Source organism: Carassius carassius, chromosome 12 (genome assembly GCF_963082965.1).
Source record: "Carassius carassius chromosome 12, fCarCar2.1, whole genome shotgun sequence".
Classification (NCBI taxonomy): domain Eukaryota; kingdom Metazoa; phylum Chordata; class Actinopteri; order Cypriniformes; family Cyprinidae; genus Carassius; species Carassius carassius.
Genome location: NC_081766.1, coordinates 32,721,415 through 32,741,691, shown reverse-complemented (window position 1 = coordinate 32,741,691; position 20,277 = coordinate 32,721,415). Strand labels below are relative to the sequence as shown.

The following is a 20,277-nucleotide window of genomic DNA, read 5'->3' as shown; positions in this document are numbered from 1 at the left end:
CTGTGATCATTAGGACATACAATTGATGGCTGCATAATTAATATAGATTATTGAAAGTGCTTATTTCATATTGCAGAGAAACTCAATGTGCAGAGTGAGAGAGAGGGGGATTAGGGAAAGATGATAGAGACAGTGAATGCCTTGATACTTCTTGATACTTCATTTGATTATTTTGCCCATCCACAGTCTAAAGATTTTGATTTATTTTTTAAGTGTGACCCAGTTCAAACAACTGAAAGAGCCAAAGAGTTTAGCAGTCTGGTGGACACATGAATTGGGTGGTGGTGACTGCAGCAACAGAGGTGGCCTGGGGTGGAGTCAAATTCCCGGCCTGATTTACATTTACATTTATTCATTTAGCAGACGCTTTTATCCAAAGCGACTTACAATTGCTATGTATGTCAGAGGTCGCACGCCTCTGGAGCAACTAGGGGTTAAGTGTCTTGCTCAGGGACACATTGGTGTCTCACAGTGGATTCGAACCCGGGTCTCTCACACCAAAGACATGTGTCTTATCCACTGCACCAACACCACCCCACAAGTCTTAATGTTTAGTGAACTTCACTAAACAGATGTGTGTGCCGCGCAAACCAGATTTACTGTCCTAGTCCGCCACTGAATACATCATACACGTTATAGTATTTGTATATATTTAAAAGGCAATGATTTAAAGCTTAGGCTACGAAATGAAACGAATGAATAAGCACAGCGCGTTCACCAATCAAACAGCCGCGTTGTGCGTTTCAGTCTCTCAAAAACCAAACCAGTTCTCTCTCAAGAGTAGGCTAATAATCAGCTTAGATACGGATACATTGTCTACTTGGCCTACATGTTTGCATCTTTACCTTTTGCTGGTTTGCGCGGCACACACATCTGTTTAGTGAAGTTCACTAAACATTAAGACTTGCTTAAAGTCCATCCATCCATCTTCTTCCGCTTATCCGGGGCCAGGTCGCGGGGGCAGCAGTCTAAGCAGAGAACCCCAGACTTCCCTCTCCCTAGACACTTCCTCCAGCTCTTCTGGGGGGACACCGAGGCGTTCCCAGGCCAGCCGGGAGACATAGTCTCTCCAGCGTGTCCTAGGTCTTCCCCGGGGTCTCCTCCCAGTGGGACGCGCCCAGAACACCTTCCCGGGAAGGCATCCAGGAGGCATCCGGAACAGATGCCCGAGCCACCTCAGCTGACCCCTCTCGATGTGGAGGAGCAGCGGCTCTACTCTGAGCTCCTCCCGGGTGACTGAGCTTCTCACCCTATCTCTAAGGGATCGCCCAGCCACCCTGCGGAGAAAGCTCATTTCGGCCGCCTGTATCCGGGATCTTGTCCTTTCGGTCATGACCCAAAGCTCATGACCATAGGTGAGAGTAGGAACGTAGATTGGCCGGTAAATCGAGAGCTTCGCCTTGCGGCTCAGCTCTTTCTTCACCACGACAGACCGGTACATCGACCGCATTACTGCAGAAGCTGCACCGATCCGTCTGTCAATCTCCCGTTCCATCCTTCCCTCACTCGTGAACAAGACCCCAAGATACTTACACTCCTCCACTTGAGGCAGGAACTCTCCACCAACCTGAAGGACCGTGGCCTCGGATTTGGAGGTGCTGATTCTCATCCCAGCCGCTTCACACTCGGCTGCAAACCGTCCCAGTGCATGCTGAAGGTCCTGGCTTGATGAGGCCAACACGACAACATCATCCGCAAGAGCAGAGACGAAATCGTGTTGTCACCAAACCTGACCCCCTCCAGCCCCTGGCTGCACCTAGAAATTCTGTCCATAAAAACCATGAACAGAACCGGCGACAAAGGGCAGCCCTGCCGGAGTCCAACACGCACCGGGAACCTGTCTGACTTACTGCTGGCAATACGAACCAATCTCCTGCTCCGGTCGTACAGGGACCGGATAGCCCTTAGCAAAGGGCCCTGGACCCCATACTCCCGGAGCACCCTCCACAGGCCGCCGCGAGGGACACAGTCGAATGCCTTCTCCAAATCCACAAAGCACATGTGGACTGGTTGGGCAAACTCCCATGAACCCTCCAGCACCCTGTAGAGGGTATAGAGCTGGTCCAGTGTTCCACGGCCTGGACGAAAACCACACTGTTCCTCCTAAATCCGAGGTTCTACTACACTTGCTTAAAGTGTTCTGCATAATGAAAATGTGAGCATTGAATTGATTCAGTTGTGTTCAGATGATCACTAAACGTTTATCATGACATCTCTCTGTTTGCATGATAAATATTATTTTAGAAATTAATACATATTTTATTTTAAATATCCAAGAACGGACTCGAGTACTACAGCCCTACCGGCGAGTGCTTCTTTCAGTTACTGCCTGGAAATGTAGCAGTACTAAGAGGCTCGCTACGTCTATGGAGGTCTCTAGAGAAGCTAGTATGGTCGTCCGCTGCTGGTCTGCCATTTAAGGGCACCGAGCTTGCTGCTTTAGGTGCACCAGAGGCCAGTCTCATGAGGGTCACAAGGTGGTGTGGGAGCCCCTGCTAAATGTGCTTAATTAGGTCCTGCCCCGAGCAGGCTCTGGTCTAGTCTTCCTAGCAGATGACTTGAGTCTGAGGACCGTCATTTTTAATAGGAGACTTCAGCTTTAAGAGTCCTGATGCTGTGGCTCAGGACCTCGGAGGCCAGGCCCCTCTGGGGAAGAGAGGTGTACACCGCATTAAATGGTGCCCGTCTCTCCTCAGTGCCCTCAGGAGATCGATCTGCCCACCCTACCAGTGTTCCAGGATGCAGCATTCTCTTGCGAATGCTTCTCTAAGTGACCATCCGGAAACGTAGCGGTGCTAAGAGGCTCGCGATCTCCACTGAGGTTTCCAGAGCAGCTAGTTCGGCCTGCCGGTGCACCGCTTGATGACACCTGAGATCAGTCTTGAGAAGCTGATACCCCTAGTAGACTATTTGGCAGCATGACAACTACTGCCAAACATGTCTTAATGGGTCCTGCACACTGTAGTGAGAGGCCTGAGCAGGTTCTGATAATAGAACAGAAGTAGACACTCTCTGAGGACGGAGGCCATCGAGGTGGTCCCTCCTCGCATTGCAGAGTCTGGGTCATACAGCAGATACTTCACCGTTTCTCATCATAAGAAGTTCCTGGTGTTTGCTTTGGGGGCAAAAGCCTGCTAATACCGGTTCTTCATCTGGCCTTGCACTCTCACCCCACACGATTGGTTGATATTAGCTCAATCAGAGCAGATGCTGGTTCAGCATCAAGGTGTCATTCTCGCTCACATGAAAGAGCTGGGGTTAAGACTTAATGGCAAGAAAAGTTTACAGGGTACAGAGAACCACCTACATGTGTGTGGTGTGAGATTGGACCACGAAGTATGGCACATACACTCACCTAAAGGATTATTAGGAACACCTGTTCAATTTCTCATTAATGCAATTATCTAATCAACCAATGACATGGCAGTTGCTTCAATGCATTTAGGGGTGTGGTCCTGGTCAAGACAATCTCCTGAACTCCAAACTGAATGTCAGAAAAGGAAAGAAAGGTGATTTAAGCAATTTTGAGCGTGGCATGGTTGTTGGTGCCAGACAGGCCAGTCTGTGTATTTCACTATCTGCTCAGTTACTGGGATTTTCATGCACAACCATTTCTAGGGTTTACAAAGAATGGTGTGAAAAGGGAAAAACATCCCGTATGTGGCAGTCCTGTGGGTGAAAATGCCTTGTTGATGCTAGAGGTCAGAGGAGAATGGGCCGACTGATTCAAGCTGATAGGAGAGCAACTTTGACTGAAATAACCACTCATTACAACTGAGGTATGCAACAAAGCATTTGTGAAGCCACAACATGCACAACCTTGAGGCGGATGGGCTACAACAGCAGAAGACCCCACCGGGTACCACTCATCTCTACTACAAATAGGAAAAAGAGGCTACAATTTGCACGAGCTCACCAAAATTGGACAGTTGAAGACTGGAAAAATGTTGCCTGGTCTGATGAGTCTCGATTTCTGTTGAGACATTCAGATGGTAGAGTCAGAATTTGGCGTAAACAGAATGAGAACATGGATCCATCATGACTTGTCACTGTGCAGGCTGGTGGTGGTGGTGTAATGGTGTGGGGGATGTTTTCTTGGCACACTTTAGGCCCCTTAGTGCCAATTGTGCATCGTTTAAATGCCACGGCCTACCTGAGCGTTATTTCTTGCCATGTCCATCCCTTTATGACCACCATGTAACCATCCTCTGATAGCTACTTCCAGCAGGATAATGTCACAAAGCTCGAATCATTTCAAATTGGTTTCTTGAACATGACAATGAGTTCACTGTACTAAAATGGCCCCCACAGTCACCAGATCTCAACCCAATAGAGCATCTTTGGGATGTGGTGGAATGGGAGCTTCGTGCCCTGGATGTGCATCCCACAAATCTCCATCAACTGCAAGATGTTAACCTATCAATATGGGCCAACGTTTCTAAAGAATGCTTTCAGCACCTTGTTGAATCAATGCCACATAGAATTAGGGCAGTTCTGAAGTTCTGAAGGTGAAAGGGGGTCAAACACAGTATTAGTATGGTGTACCTAATAATCCTTTAGATGAGTGTATATCTCCTGCTCAGATCGAGTCCATCCTTGCTGAGAGCAGTTTATATTCCTGGGCATCTGAATATGGGAGCAGGCATCCTGTTGAGGCAGGGGCCGAGGCCCGGGGAATGGATGCTTCACCCCGAGGTTGTGAAGCAGATTGGAGAATGTTTGGCCAGGCTCAGGTGGACCTGTTTGTGACTCGAGAGACATCACACTGTTGTCTCTGGTTCTCTCTCTGACTCATCCAGCTCCATTGGGGCTGGACACCATGGTATAGACATGGCCGAGGCTTCTTCTGTATGCCTTTCCCCTGATTGCGCTGCTCCCAGCAGTTCTGGAGAGAGTGCGCAGGGATGGGATCCTTCTGCTGTTAGTAGCTCCATTCTGGCTGGGTCAAATATGGTCTCGGACCTGATTTCCCTCCTAGATGGCTCTCTAGGGGAGATTCACATCAGGAAGGACCTTCTCTCACAGGCGGAGGGCAAGCCCCCACTCAGAGTTGGAAGGTATGGGTGTGGCCTCTGAGGGGGCACAGCTCGTAGCTTTCGGTCTCTCAACCAAGTTTACTGAGACCATCCTCCAATCCATAGCTCCCTCCACGAGGAAACTGTACACCTTGAGGTGGAAACCTTTCACCTCCTGGTGCGGAGACCACCAGTTCGACCCAGTTAACTGCCCGGTTGATACAGTTCTGGAGTTCCTACAGGCCCTTTTTTCCACAGGGTTGACCCACTCCACCCTGAAGATGAGGTACCTCTTAGGTTACGCATGTAACCATGGTTCCTCGAGCTTTTAAGCTTCATAGTCGCTAACGTAGCCTGCCTATGACGTCTTGCCCATCCATTGGACTGATTACACACGTGGTTAAGAGCCGGTCACGCTGAAGGGCATTCCCAAAGCATCCTCCGACACAGTGTCTCGTTCCCAGTAACTGATTTTTTTGAAAATTTAATTGGGTAATTGAATCATTCATTTGAAACACGGATTAATTTAGGACCTGCACACCTGAATATTTGCAACACTTCTGCTGTGGATTTATTTGTAACTATTTTCATTGGCGATATACAGCGAAAACATATACTGTTTTTAGCCTAATACTGTGTTTAAAACTTAAGTCACTTGATATTAACTTCTTGTTTTTGAATTGTATAAAATCATATTTGCAATCGTACTGGTAATCAGGAAAGCAGCTGTCTTCTTCCTCATCTGATATTACTTTAATGATACCACATGTTATAAATAAAAAATAAAAAAAACATAATTGATGCTGTTTGATAAAATAGACATATGATGAGAGATAGCAGCCCTGGTTTTCAAAGATCGAGATCAACCTAACACACAGTGCTTTCTTAGATTAGATGAATCCTTTGAAGCTAAGAAAAAATTTATTGCAGACGTACCTTAGCTTGTATTGCACTGTGATGTTACATCCTTTTTCAGATTTATAAGTCTTTTTTTTTTTTTTCATTACAAAAATACTTTATGCGGATTGGTTTCTGATTTCCTCTGCATTTTTCCTGTTTCTGGTCCTGACTAGCAGGTCTGCATTCTGCATTTTTGCTAATTGAATAGGCTGGATTTTTTTTTTTAAGGGTTAGAGTCAGAGAATAACAAATTGCCTCTGTGGTTAAAAACTCCCAAATAATTGGCATTAATATAAAAAATAAATGTCATTAAAATTCTATTCAATTTGGTAATCTAATAAAATAATAACTAAATTTCTGCATTCTTACACATGCTTTAACCAAAACACAATGCAAACCTGAAGTAAATAAGAAGTACTCACTGTGCAGTGTAGAAAGCATCATATCATCAGTTCCATTGATTACAAAGAAAGCATTCTTGATTTGTTTCTGTATCTTATTCACAGTTTAAATTGCAGGAGATTTCCTAGCACTATTTTGTGTCAAAGAACGTCTGATTAGAATGAGGACAGATCATTAGGAGTTCACTCTTGCAAAGGAAAGTATTTCAGCTATGGACAGCAGAACAGTCTCCATTGAGTGTCTCCTGTAGGAGGTGGAAAGGCGTTGAGCCTAAGGGGCAGATTCTACGATAAATGGCATGCTGAACTTTGGTTCCATGTGGGGAGAGGAAAAGAAGAAGAGTGGTGTAGATGGAGTTTGGTTTTTGGTAAGTGATTTGGTTGCCGGTGACTGCCACCTGTCCTCGGCAGTAAGAGAAGAAATGGGAGAGGAGATAGAGTGGGAGTAGAGAAGAGAATGTGGCAGTTTCTGGGAGTCTGAGGTGTTGCTGATTTTGTTATAAGAGACCTTGGCAGGAGAAACACTAGACGAGAAATAGGACAAACTGATACTTGCCAATGTCAGCTGGGTCTTTTGTCTTGATCCTTTTCCTCTCAGCAACTCTGAGCTAGGTTCAGTTGTTCCAAAGAGCATTTAAGGGCCAAGAGCTAGGGGGTCTGGTGAAAGGGGCAAAAGTTGTCAAGGCAAATAGTTAGGCAGCAGCAGAAAATAACAATGGCTTCATTAACATCAAGAGAAAAGAAGTGGTTGATTATGATTAATCTGTTAAATGAAGAAATATACATACAAAAACACACTGTGCTGCTTAAATACAGATAAAAAAATTCAAACTACATTATAAGTACATCACTAACTTAAAAGTGAACCTCAAGGAACAATATTGACTTAATTTAAATAAATATATATATATTTATTGAACATTAATTGCAGTACAATACATACCTCAAGAAACAATGTCAGTCCAGCCACCTTATAACTGTTGTCTTAAGTGAGTACTAGGACTTTTCCCAGTGGGCCATTTTGGTTGTGTTATGGCCTGGTTTGTGTATACACAAACTGTTTAGGAGGGTGAAAAGACCTAATATTATCAGGCTGAATATTTTGTGTGACCGGGATAGTAGTTTAGATGATCTCTTGTACCGATTCTCCTCATCCAGTCGCATTCCAACTGCCAAAATTTGCATAAGATACAAATTAATTGTTTATATTTTTGCAATAAAATGCCAAAATGGCTGATTTTCAACAGCAGAGTATACAGCATTTAGCATGTGCTGTGTCAGGAGGTGAATGACACAGGGATGTGGTACAAACCTAGTTGTGAACTGGGGATAACATCAATTAGGAGTGCAGATGACAAGCAGGTAAGCCCCAGCAGTGGAGTATACAGCAATGGATGAGCGTAACCACAATTTTACAAAATACAAATAGGGGTAGCGAAACTTGGACATGGAGAACACAAAGAATCTCCACTGGGAAGGCAGCACAGTAATGGAAGTCTAGACAATGGTAAATGTTTGTAATGAGTACATTTTGAGTCTTTAATTGCATGTGTGAATGTGTGCATGTTAATGTGATTAGAAGTCTGGGGAAAGAGAATGAACCCTTTGATGCAAAGAGTCCAGCATGGCACAGACAGGACGGTCTGCTAGGAGCAGTGATTTTATAATGTACAGGTAACTCATGAACCCCCTGCAGTTCCTTCATGGGCCCCAGTTTGGGAAAACTACATAATGTAATGTCTAATTCACTTCATGTTGTTAATAGCAACAAATGGAATATATTTTCTGTCTCTTTGTATTTTTATATCAGTGTGGTACAAGATTTTCCTATTTATATCAATGTGATAAACGTGTTAGTTCAAAAGTAACCAAAAAGTAGTTTGATTATGGTGACTAAAATGTGTAATGTAAAGTATTGTCACTAACTATAATTTTGTTGTGTAATTTGGAATCAGTAAAAAACTAAAATTTGCATGTACTGTAATCTACCCAGCACTGCACACAGTCATGTGCTTTTGTATGTTAAAATGGTTAAAATTTGCAGATTTCCTCTCAGACCTTCTAGTTACAGTTGATAAGGCGCTAATCATGGGAGATTTTAATATTCACGTTGATAATAAAAAAGATACATTAGGACTTTCGTTTACTGACCTAATAAACTCTTTTGGAGTCAAGCAAAATGTCACCGGGCCCACTCATCGTTTTAATCATACACTAGATTTAATTATATCGCATGGAATCGATCTTACTGCTATATATATTGTACCTCAAAGTGATGATATTACAGACCATTTCCTTGTATCGTGCATGCTGCATATCACTGATATTAACTATATGTCTCAGCGATACCGTCTGGGCAGAACTATTGTTCCAGTCACCAAAGAAAGATTCGCAAATAGCCTGCCTGATCTATCTCAACTGCTATTTGTACCCAAAAATACACATGAATTAGACGAAATGACTGACAACATGGGCACTATTTTCTCTAATACATTAGAAGCTGTTGCCCCCATCAAATTGAAAAAGATTAGAGAAAAACGTACTGTGTCATGGTATAACAGTAATACTCACTCTCTCAAGGAAGTAACTCATAGTCTTGAACGCAAATGGAGAAAAACTAACTTGGAAGTTTTTAGAATTGCATGGAAAAACAGTATGTCCAGCTATAGACAGGATCTAAAAACTGCTAGAGCAGAGCATGTCCACAAACTCATAGAAAATAACCAAAACAATCCAAGGTTTTTATGTAGCACAGTGGCTAAATTAACAAATTACCAGACGCCACCTGATTCAAATATTCCACCAACGTTTAATAGTAATGACTTTATGAATTTATTCACTGATAAAATAGATAACATTAGAAATACAATAGCGAATGTAGATTCTACAGCGTCTAACACTTCAGTTTCATCCATCGCACCCAAAGATAAACTGCCGTGCTTTACAAATATAGGACAGGAAGAGCTAAATAAACTTATCACTGTATCTAAACCAACAACATGTTTATTAGATCCTGTACCCACTAAATTACTAAAAGAGCTGTTACCTGTAGCCGAAGAACCGCTTCTCAATATCATTAACTCGTCGTTATCTTTAGGTCACGTCCCAAAACCATTCAAGCTGGTGGTTATCAAGCCTCTTATTAAGAAACCAAAACTAGATCCTAGTGTACTGGCAAATTATAGGCCTATTTCAAATCTTCCATTTATGTCTAAAATTTTAGAAAAAGTTGTGTCTGCTCAACTGAGCACCTTCCTGCACAAAAATGATCTGTATGAAGAATTTCAGTCAGGTTTCAGGCCCCACCATAGCACAGAAACTGCACTTGTTAAAATTACAAATGACCTGCTCCTTGCGTCAGATCAAGGCTGCATCTCATTTCTAGTTTTACTTGATCTTAGTGCTGTGTTCGACACCATAGATCATGACATACTCATAGATCAATTACAAAGATATTAATTATTGGACCAAAAAAACACTACACAGAATCTTGTAGATTACAATCTGCAACTAGATGGATGTACTGTTACTTCCTCTACAGTCAGAAATCTGGGTGTTATATTAGACAGCAATTTGTCTTTTGAAAATCTTATTTCCAATGTTACAAAAACTGCATTCTTCCATCGTGCACAAACTGACAGTCACCACTTACAAGCTACTACTAAATATTGTAGAAACATAATTTTCTGTAAAGTTGCTTTGTAACGATTTGTATTGTAAAAAGCACTATACAAATAAACTTGAATTGAAAACTTGAAAATGTTTTTTTATTTTTTATTTTGATTCTGCAATGTTGATTCACAGATATCTGTTTCATACATGATTGAATTAAGTCCTTCTTTTCCTTCAATGTAGTTTCTGAGAAAATATGTAGCAACCACCCTAAAACTGTCTCCAGTTTGTTGGCTTTGTAGAGATAGTAGCTACAGTAACAAAATGAGAAGACAAACACATGTAGTAACATAATGATGCTGCTGAGTGACAAGAATGCTAAAATTATGTTTAATTAATCTTTTTGATGAATCCCTTTTAAAACAGTTTTAGCTGCAGTTGCTGATATTTTATGATGGCATGTTTTCTAACGCACAGAAAACTGACACCACAAGAGCTGTATTTCAGAAATTACTACCCACAATTTTAAACCAACACTTTAAAGTATTTCTTCTTTCTATATTTGAGTTAATTTCATTCAAAAGCAGAGGATATCCTACTGTACTGATTACATGAGATAAACAGCCTGCAGTATAGCAGACTAGAAATCCCAATAAAGCTGCACACCATTAAAATGAATGACAGTGTTTCCTGCCCCTGACAGTAAGACTAAACACTGTCTTAAGATCTTGCACTGATCTTCGGATTTGTAATCATATTCTAAAATTAACTTCATGCTCCACCTTCCACAAGACAATGACAAGACATGGAAAGAAAGTGCTACTGACCAGTGTTACTGTGGTCAAATGTAAAATCTGGCAGAATATATGTACACAGTGATTAAATGAAGGTGGCAAGTTTAATCCATTAATGTACTTGTCAGCATAAAGGTTTGTCTGTTTAGCATGACAAGACAATCAGAACTGAGGGACTTGAGACTACGCATCCTTGTGCAGATACCTTTTTAATCATCACAACTGCTTTATTATATGTAAGAAATAAAAATTTTCTTTCATCTAGACCTGGAGTTCTACGAGCCATAGTCAGGGAGTCTGGGAAATAAATTTAGGTCATTATGATTTCCTTGATGTGGATGGAATCGTGGAATCCAGTCAAAATTACATTTTCTGTAGAGTTTGGAATGTCAATACCCATTAAATTAAGAGTTCAGTTTAACTTGAAATTGTGACAAATATATTACTATTGCACAGTAGAACATTAAAGCTAAATTTGAGAAAATAAAAATGGTCCTAAAGACATATTTTTTTGTTCAACTTTTGGTGTTGTTAAATTGTTTAAGTTATATGATTTAAAGTTATTAGACATGCTTATTGATTGCATTTTAATTTAACCATTAAAACTGAATCCAGTGGGGTGGGGGGGGGGAAGTTGTCATGTAGAAAAGGTGTCAGTTTAGGTTACTTTTAAGTTTATGAACATATCAGATGTTCTGATAAATTACATAATGATTCTGGCAGTAGGATTTGCTCCTGTGGTGAGCCAAGTTCATGCTCATTAGAGAAGGCCCTCATGACAGCTATTTGGAGTTTAATGTCACTGTCATCCTGAGCTGAATGGGACCCTTTGAAAGAAAAGGATCCTGGAGAGATAGAGCCAGCACATTTGCTATAACAACAGGCTTCAGTTTGTGGCGGGAACACTGAAGCATCCAGACTTTAAACAATGAGGAACGGCACTATTTATAAACAGTTCGCATTCTTTGTGGCCTGATGACAGTGAATATAGATGATTGTGAGTATTTTTTATCAAAAATTAATTCAAAACGTAAAGTGAAATTAAAAGTTCAAATCCGTAACCTTAAGTATTAATCCTTATTATAACTGCACCATCTGTGCAGTGAACATGAATCATATCTTGAATCATATAAATCAATGATTAGAATCAAACATTGTCACCTGGCAAACAACAAAACTTCCAACAGAAACAGATTTTTTTTCCATTCATTTTTTTATTTTTAAAAAATGCTTAAGTGAAGTTTTCTATAGCCATGAACCAAACCAACCAGCTACGAGCTGAATCAAAACATTACAAACTTTTTTTTTTTTTTTTGAAGCCAAAAAGTATTTGAAAGTTTGACAAAAAGACAAAAGTATAAGTCTATGTACTTAAAGATTTAGTTCACCCAAAAATGTAAATTCATCTTTGTTCTACTCACCCTTGAAGCATCCTATGTGTATGTGACTTTCTTCTTTCAGAATAATCCAATCGAAGTTATATAAAAAAAAATGCTTGCTCTTCCAAGCCTTTCAATGAGGGTAAGCAGGGGGTTTTTTGTCAACAGTTCAGAAGAAGTGAAATAAAGTGTGCACATCTGTAATAAAACATCCCTCACATGGCTCTGGGGGGTGAATAAAGGCCCCCGTAGCAAATCCATGCATTTTTGTACGATAAATATCCAGATTTCAAATGTCATAAACACTTTTTTTCTCACTTCATCTGACTGTTGGAAACCGGAAGATGCAGGCGGATGTCATAGTATGTCAGTGTTGTGTGGTCTTACAAAAACGCAGCCCCTGTTCTCATCTGGGCTGGGCTCACTTGTTTGTTTTTAGATGCTATTTTTAACAAATGTTAAAGCCCTTTCACACCAAAAGTGAAATGAAGAAGCCTCAGGCTTCAGGCTGAAGGAACTGTAAATTCATGTCTGTACAGTAGAAGGCACAGCTCAAACAAACCTTTCTAGATTGCTTGAAGAATAGGATGCTCATTTTTGATTATTAGGATGGTTGAATTGGATCAACAAAGGTCGGCAGCAAAGACATTGGTTAATAAAAGAGGAATAAATACATACTGTAATAAATAAAGGAAAAATATTATATATGTTAATTAAAATATTTAATTATTGCAGGTGTGTGTCATATTTTTAGTTTGCATTTCACTGTCTATTTTCATATTGAGAAATACTGAATCTATTTTTGTGCAAGTAAGATTTGTAGATGCATGTTTGCATTTAGTCTAGAACTACAGTAACATCATGTTTCCACAGCACATACGCCTCTCGACACAAAACTCAATCACGATTTCTTTCAAAATGAGGACAGGAGAGCTGTCAGGTTTTTTTTTTTTTTTTTCAAATGAATGGAGTTTTCACTTTCAGAACTCGACTGTTGCTTTCTATAAGAAACTACTTAACCTACAGTAGCTACCATCTTAAAAACTGCACAGAAATGCCCTAGAACAACCACTCAGGACAGCCCCAGCATTGTGGTAGTAGTTTTTGTAGAAATAACACCACTCATTTTACCAATTTTTCTCAAAAAGTGTTTATAAGCTCATGCCTTCTGGATGTTTATCAAGACACTTCAGCTTCCTTATTTCTCAGTTCTTTTCTTTGAAATACACATGCTTGTTTTTCCCACCCCCTGGTTTCCTCTCAAACCTCCTCTTTTGAAGTTCTCAATGGATAGTCTTCATTTCCCATGAAGACAATAGCTGTCACGGATCTCAGCCTTTGTTTAGGCATTCCTCTGCCTGCCGGCGATATGAAGCAATTAGGTGCATGTGAGCAATTAGTGAGCTGAGGTTTTTTTCTTTTTTTTTTCTGTCACACAATGTTTTGTGGCTGGATGGATCTCAGGGCTCTCACAATGTAATCTGACTACGCCTATGCGTAAATACCTCTAATAAATTACTTCTTAACAATCTCTATCCCATGCTTTGCTTTATCTCATCTACTTCTCTCCATCTTATCATATGAATGGTACTAGCTGGTACATGCTTGCATCTTCTCACTACGCCTGGATATGTGCATGTGTGTTTTATGTCAGGCTTCTATGCATTCCAAGCACTGTGTGTAATCTGACATGTTTGCGTGGCAAACGTCATAGTAAAACATTATCTCCCTTATCAAATAAGTTGAGCCACGAAACTCTTTGACAGGTTTTGTCTCCTGCATTTATCACAGAAATTATAGACTTTTTAACAGAAGAGGTACACACAAACATCTTTCATTGTAGGGATCCACATCATTTATTATTTCAGTACTTTTTTCAGTACAGTCCACTGAAGTCATCAGCAAAGAGCATATGAGTGTTTCTGGACAGATGTTCTGCCACTGTTCACAGACATTATTTGTCTTTGCTGGAGGAGTCGTCCTGCTCTACCTTCCTACAGGATTCAAGATGGCCTGTATATAATATATATATATATAATACACTCTATATAATGTTGTTTAGCCTTGTAATGAAGCAAGCATTCTTCCATTATAACCTAAAAAAAATAGATTATAAAATATTCAGTGTATAGTAGTCAAAGCATACTGATTGTGGAATGTTTATCTTCATGCAATGCTCGGAGCTTTCGTTGCCCTAAAATGATGACTTGCATGTTTATAGTGATCTGACAGGCAAAGTGTCTGGATTAATGGAACACAGCCAAGAGACTCAAGTGTCTCTGATTGCTTGACATGAGATTTATGAAGAGCCTTTTGACTTCTGCCCTGTACAGTCCATTAAAGAGACATTGCTCATCCTACACATATCTCAGAGGGAGTTAAATGAGCTTTTACTGAGGTTTTCAGAACTAATGTTTGCTAATCAGTCCTTGCTCACACAACACACTCAGCTGAGTGCACATCATTACTCTGTGCAAATTATTTTAAACGCACTTTGAAAAATGTCAAATAATTACAGATTGGTTAATGCTGATACAAGCAGAACAGAACAAGTAGTACAAACCAACAGCAATGATAAAAAAGACACATTTCTAAACCTAATAATAATATAAGTCAGCGGCATTATAACAATTAAAAGCTATAATAATTTACTAGGAAAATTCTAGTATCCGATTTGCTCAGTTGAGTGCCTGCAAAACAATTTCAATCTTTTGAAAGCCTGTTTTTTCTTCATATATCTGAAAAAGCGACACTGTATGCTTCATGTAAGCTATCCATATCAGTGTAAATACTGTCACTAGAGAGACAATTGAGAATATCTGCAACAAGAGTATTTTACTACTGAAAATAGGTCAAGAATTGTATTTCTGATAAGAACTGAACATAAGGAGTATATTATGATAGTAATCATAAAATACAGAATCAAATCTATATAGAATAGAATCAAATCCAAAATTCACAAGAAAAGACCAATCTGAAATAAGGTCATTTAAACAAGCCAAACAGTAGTGAGAATAGTTAGAAAATAATTATGAGGATGCAGATAACATGATTTACCATTGAGTCATATCTCGATTGGCACAGACCCTGGATCAACAGTTCTCTGTCAGACATATCTACAAAGTCGTTCGCAGGGATTACATGTTTGTCTTCTGCAGATCCTGATGTTCTCTAGTTATATTACCAAAGAGTGCCAGAATTTGGCTTTCTTTATATTCTATATTTATGAGCGTACAGTTCATCGCCTGCTGTGTTAAAGACAAATGACCACTTTGGCTTCAAGTATTGCTAGATTCTTATATATATTCAAAATTAATTAGAGTTTGATTTTAAAGGACATAAAAACATCAATTTAGACAGGAACTGAACAGGTGCAGTGTAATTCACAGTCAGTAACTAGAGTACAAAACCGTAACAAACAAAGTAAACACAAGTTCATTTGCAGCAGGAGTCAGATAAATCCTCAAAGCACTGACAGCAGATGTCCTCTAAAGACTGTATTTAGGCAATAAGAATCAGGTGTTGAGTGCAGATAGCATTAATACAATATGTGGAAGAATGTGTGTGAAGGTTCACTTTTGGGTGTCACTGTTTGACTCTGAAAACAGCAAAAAACATAATATAGCTCAGAAAAAAGTTATTTTTTTGCATATGCCAAAATGCAATGGTATTCATATGTTATAACTGTGGCTTAAGAGTCCAAATCATTTCTTGGGCTACAGTGTATAAAGGGAAGTTAAAGTTTAGTAACAATGCACTAGTTTGTTGGAACAGAATAAAAGTTTAGCTGCTTTGGTGTTCAAATCAAATAGAGCTCGATGTTTAGGCACTTCTCTGATATACTTAAAGAAACGAGAGTTGAAAAGGGGAAGAAAAACTAAGGATTTCTCATTAGTTTTGCCTGCCTTTCCTCCTCTCTTACTCACTCTTTCTGCCTCTATAACTTAAACCCGCCCCCTGTTTCATTAGCAGGACCTGCCCTATAAATACTCTCTTTTGGCAGAGAAACTTACTCAGTGCCCTCAGAAACCCCCACACTAACACATCCGCGTGCCCAGAGCTGCCAGTCATGAAGGAGCTGAAGAGCAAGGCGTTCTGGAGGGCCGTTTTGGCCGAGCTGGTGGGTATGACCCTCTTCATCTTCCTCAGCATTACAGCTGCAGTTGGAAACCCCAACAATGACAGACCCGATCAGGAGGTCAAGGTGGCACTTGCGTTTGGGTTGTCCATCGCCACTCTTGCCCAAAGCCTGGGTCACATCAGCGGAGCCCATCTGAATCCAGCTGTGACGCTGGGCTTGCTGGCCAGCTGTCAGATCAGCTTGCTGAAGGCTGTCATGTATATTGTGGCCCAGATGTTTGGTGCAGCGCTGGCGAGCGGCATCGTGTATGGCGTCACTGATGGGAATGCCCTGGGGCTGAATACGGTGAGTACGCTGATTTTCAGTTTCTCTGCTGACTCACCCCTGTCTCGGACTGCTCTGTTTACATGACTGAATCACTTATCGTAGTTCCAATTCAGTCTACCTGCTACTTTAAAATAATCAATATGTATGATCTGCAACTGAATGTAAATTTTAAGTCTAGAGAATAGATCATGTTAAATTGCATGAATTAATAATTAGTTACGAAGCAAGATGGAGAAATATAGCATTTTTCTGCACTGTTAAAAATACATCCAATTTAAATTAGGTTTAATGTAAGTCAAGAATACAATCAAATCTAACTACAGTATATTAGATTAAACCAAGAAAAGCATTTGAAGGGTTCAAATAGCACACAAGCAAAAATCTGTCCTTTAGGTAACAGCTTTGATATTGTACTTTTTTATGGTATGCTGGTACTTATTTTACCAAACGTAAAAAATACAATTAAAAAAGGTAAACAAACCTAGTGCCTGGGTTATTTTTATATTAATGTATACACTCTACAAAAAATATATAAAATGATAACAAAAAAATATATATATATACAGTATATATATATATATATATATATATATATATATATATAATTGTATATTTTTATATATATTAAAAAAATGTCGTATAATTTTGTATATTTTTTTAGAGTGTATATATATATTAGTGCTGTCAAACAATTATGTGATTAAACAATAATTGTGATTAATTGGATCAAAAAAAAGAGTTTTTTTTTTTTTTTTTTTTTTTTATGATATATGTATGTGTACTGTGTATATTTATTATGTTTATACAAATGCACACAGATACAGTATATATTTTGAAAATATTTACATGTATATATATATATATATATATATAATTATATTTTATTATATATATAAATATATTTAATTTTTAAACAACATTTCTTAAATACATACATGCATATTTATATACATTTATCATTTTCATTAACTTTAACTTTTTTAACAAACTAAAATAAAAATTCTAAATGAATAAATCTATATGGAAATTTGAAAATGACAACAGAAAATATAAAAAATAAAAACTGATTTAAAATATGAACAGAAACTATAATAGTTGCTCCCTGAAGTAAGCCTGCTCAGTGCGTCAGAGTCGGTCGCTGTGAATGGGCGTGTGTAAAGACACTCTTATCATCCGTCTTCAGAGGTGGCCTTATTTCCAGTGATTATGTTTTCTTTACATTTCAAGGCGTAATGCACTTGTTTGCTTTGCCAGTAAACATGTTATTGCTGCGTGACATCAGACAGCTGTCCTCAAACCCAAAACTATTTCTTTTTTTACCTCGAATGTGCAATTTACATGATTATTTTTACTTATACCTCATTTTTGTAAGTGACAAATGAGTGTTTCCTCAGCTTTAAATGGATTTGTGATGCTTATGCAAATAAGTGATTAGAAATACTGATTAGTATAGTTTGAACTTACACACAAATCTAACTAAATTTAATCTTTTTATTTACAGATAAGCAGTAATATTTCTCCCGGTCAAGGTGTTGGTATTGAACTCTTCGCTACCTTCCAGCTAGTGTTGTGTGTCATAGCAACCACAGACAAAAGAAGGCGGGATGTGACAGGCTCCGCCCCTCTGGCCATCGGCCTCAGTGTTGGTTTGGGCCATTTGACAGCTGTGAGTAATCAGCATTCACTCTTCTTCTGCTGTCTCTTTTCTGCATCAGCGTTCCTGTTACTGTTGTACATTTTAACAGGGTTGCCATATGAATGCATAAAGCAACATGAGACAAACAGAGCAATGCTTAGTTATGTAAATTAGTTTTTGCTTTAAGAGAAATAAAAGTAAGGTAGCCTAAGCAATTAAAAAATGTGAAGCTTATTTCACCCACGACTCTTTTGGTTTTCTGTGTAGATCAGTTTCACGGGATGTGGAATCAATCCGGCTCGATCCTTCGGCCCTGCAGTGATTCTTCAAAATTTTACCAACCACTGGGTAAATTAAATTACATTTCTGTTTCTCCTTTGAAAATGATATCATGATATCAGAAAATTTTTAGAGAAGGAATATGTTAAATATAAACCATTCAGAATCTTATCAGAAGACAGAATCGACTCGTGTTGAACTTTTATAGTTAATGAGTAACAATGATATTGTTTTAAATGAATGCCTAGTCAAGAATAATCTATAGTAAACTTGGTTAAATCACATGTTTGTGTATTGTTTGCTAAGGGTTACTTAGTGTACATAGGGTCCCAGATAGCACATGTACATGCAGAGACGTCTATTTAAAGGGACAGTTCATCCAAAAATGAAAATTCTGTCATTTACTAGTAAATGTCAGAAATGGAGAGTAACACATTGAATTAAACATTTTGAAGTAGAAAAACGGAAAAAGTATTTTCTCGTAAAATATACTCCAATGTAATTTTGACTTTTTTTTTGCAATAGTAACCAACCACATGTACTAACAACAACTCAAAAAAATAACTGGTAACTTTATTTTAAGGACCAACTATCATTATCAACTAGTTGCTTGTTAGCATGCATATTACTAGCATATTGGCTGTTTATTATTACTTGTAAAGCACATATTAATGCTTTATTCTGCATGACCATATTTTAGATCACTTAATCTAACCCAATACCTAAACTTAACAACTACCAACAACTACTAAATATTAATAAGCAGCAAATAAAGAGTTTTGTCAAAAAAGAAAAAAAAAACTCTTAGTTATTAGTGTTCCCTAAAGTGTTACTGTAAAGCTTAGCATTTTAGCACTGGCAAAGAAATTTTACTATAAGTACAAATATACTATAAGCATAAATATTTTTGAATTTGTTGTTTCCGGTCAGTGTTTTTTAATGATTTCTCTACTGTTTCCAGGTCTATTGGGTAGGCCCTATGTGTGGAGGTGTGGCGGCTGCGCTGGTCTATGACTTCCTGCTCTTCCCTAAACTGGACGACTTCCCTGACCGCATTAGGGTGTTGGTGTCCGGCCCGGCCACAGACTACGACGTCAATACTGACGATCCCCCTGCTGTCGAGATGTCATCTAAGTGATTTGATACTCTGCGTATTTAGTGTATGATATTCTTCAAGACCACAAAACATCTGTAAATATACCTGTTCTCCCACAGGGAGATAGCATTAATTGACTATATGACAGTGTGGGATTGCAAATGTAAAACCGTCTTTTTAGTTGTTCAGAGAGACAGCTAACATTTTGTATTGACTGATTAGAGTTTTTTGTTTTGATGCTGATGTTGATGTTGTTTTTACTCTTATTTAGTGAATCAGTATGTACCTCAGGAAATTTATACAGTTTTCACTATTTTCTACTTTTTCTCAAAATGTAGAACAGAACCTTTTTCACTTTGTATTGTATTATGTGTACACATAGATAGTGTTGTTTTGTAATTAAACTTCAGGATGTTTAATCTTAAAGGTATGTGTGTTTTTCTTCAAATTACAAATGAAATTCAAAGACAAAAAGTTTAAATATTAGTTGATGTTTTTGACTCGCACATATGCAAATGGTAACCATCACATATCAATCAATTACATTTTTCTGAATCAATAATCTAGTTTTTGTTTTTGTTTTTTTGGGGGGGGTGATGTATGCATAAATTTTTCAACAACCCTGCTGTGTTTAAATGTGGCAAGGGAAGGGACTAAAAGGGACAAGAGGGCTATAAATACTAAGGCTAATAAGGGTAGCGAGACACAAATGACAACAATCACGAAATCATTGAAAGGAAACAGGAACTCCAACTAC

General features: G+C 38.8%; 1 protein-coding gene across 1 annotated transcript; it reads left to right on the top strand.

The window, feature by feature from the left end:
• The first annotated feature begins 16,102 nt into the window (after positions 1–16,102).
• Positions 16,103–19,946, top strand: LOC132155278 (aquaporin FA-CHIP-like). Its single transcript, XM_059564157.1, has 4 exons — positions 16,103–16,527; positions 18,011–18,175; positions 18,413–18,493; positions 19,386–19,946. The coding sequence occupies exons 1-4, from the start codon at positions 16,171–16,173 to the stop codon at positions 19,560–19,562; spliced, it is 780 nt and encodes a 259-aa protein (XP_059420140.1). The 5' UTR covers positions 16,103–16,170; the 3' UTR covers positions 19,563–19,946.
• The last annotated feature ends 331 nt before the right edge of the window (positions 19,947–20,277 follow it).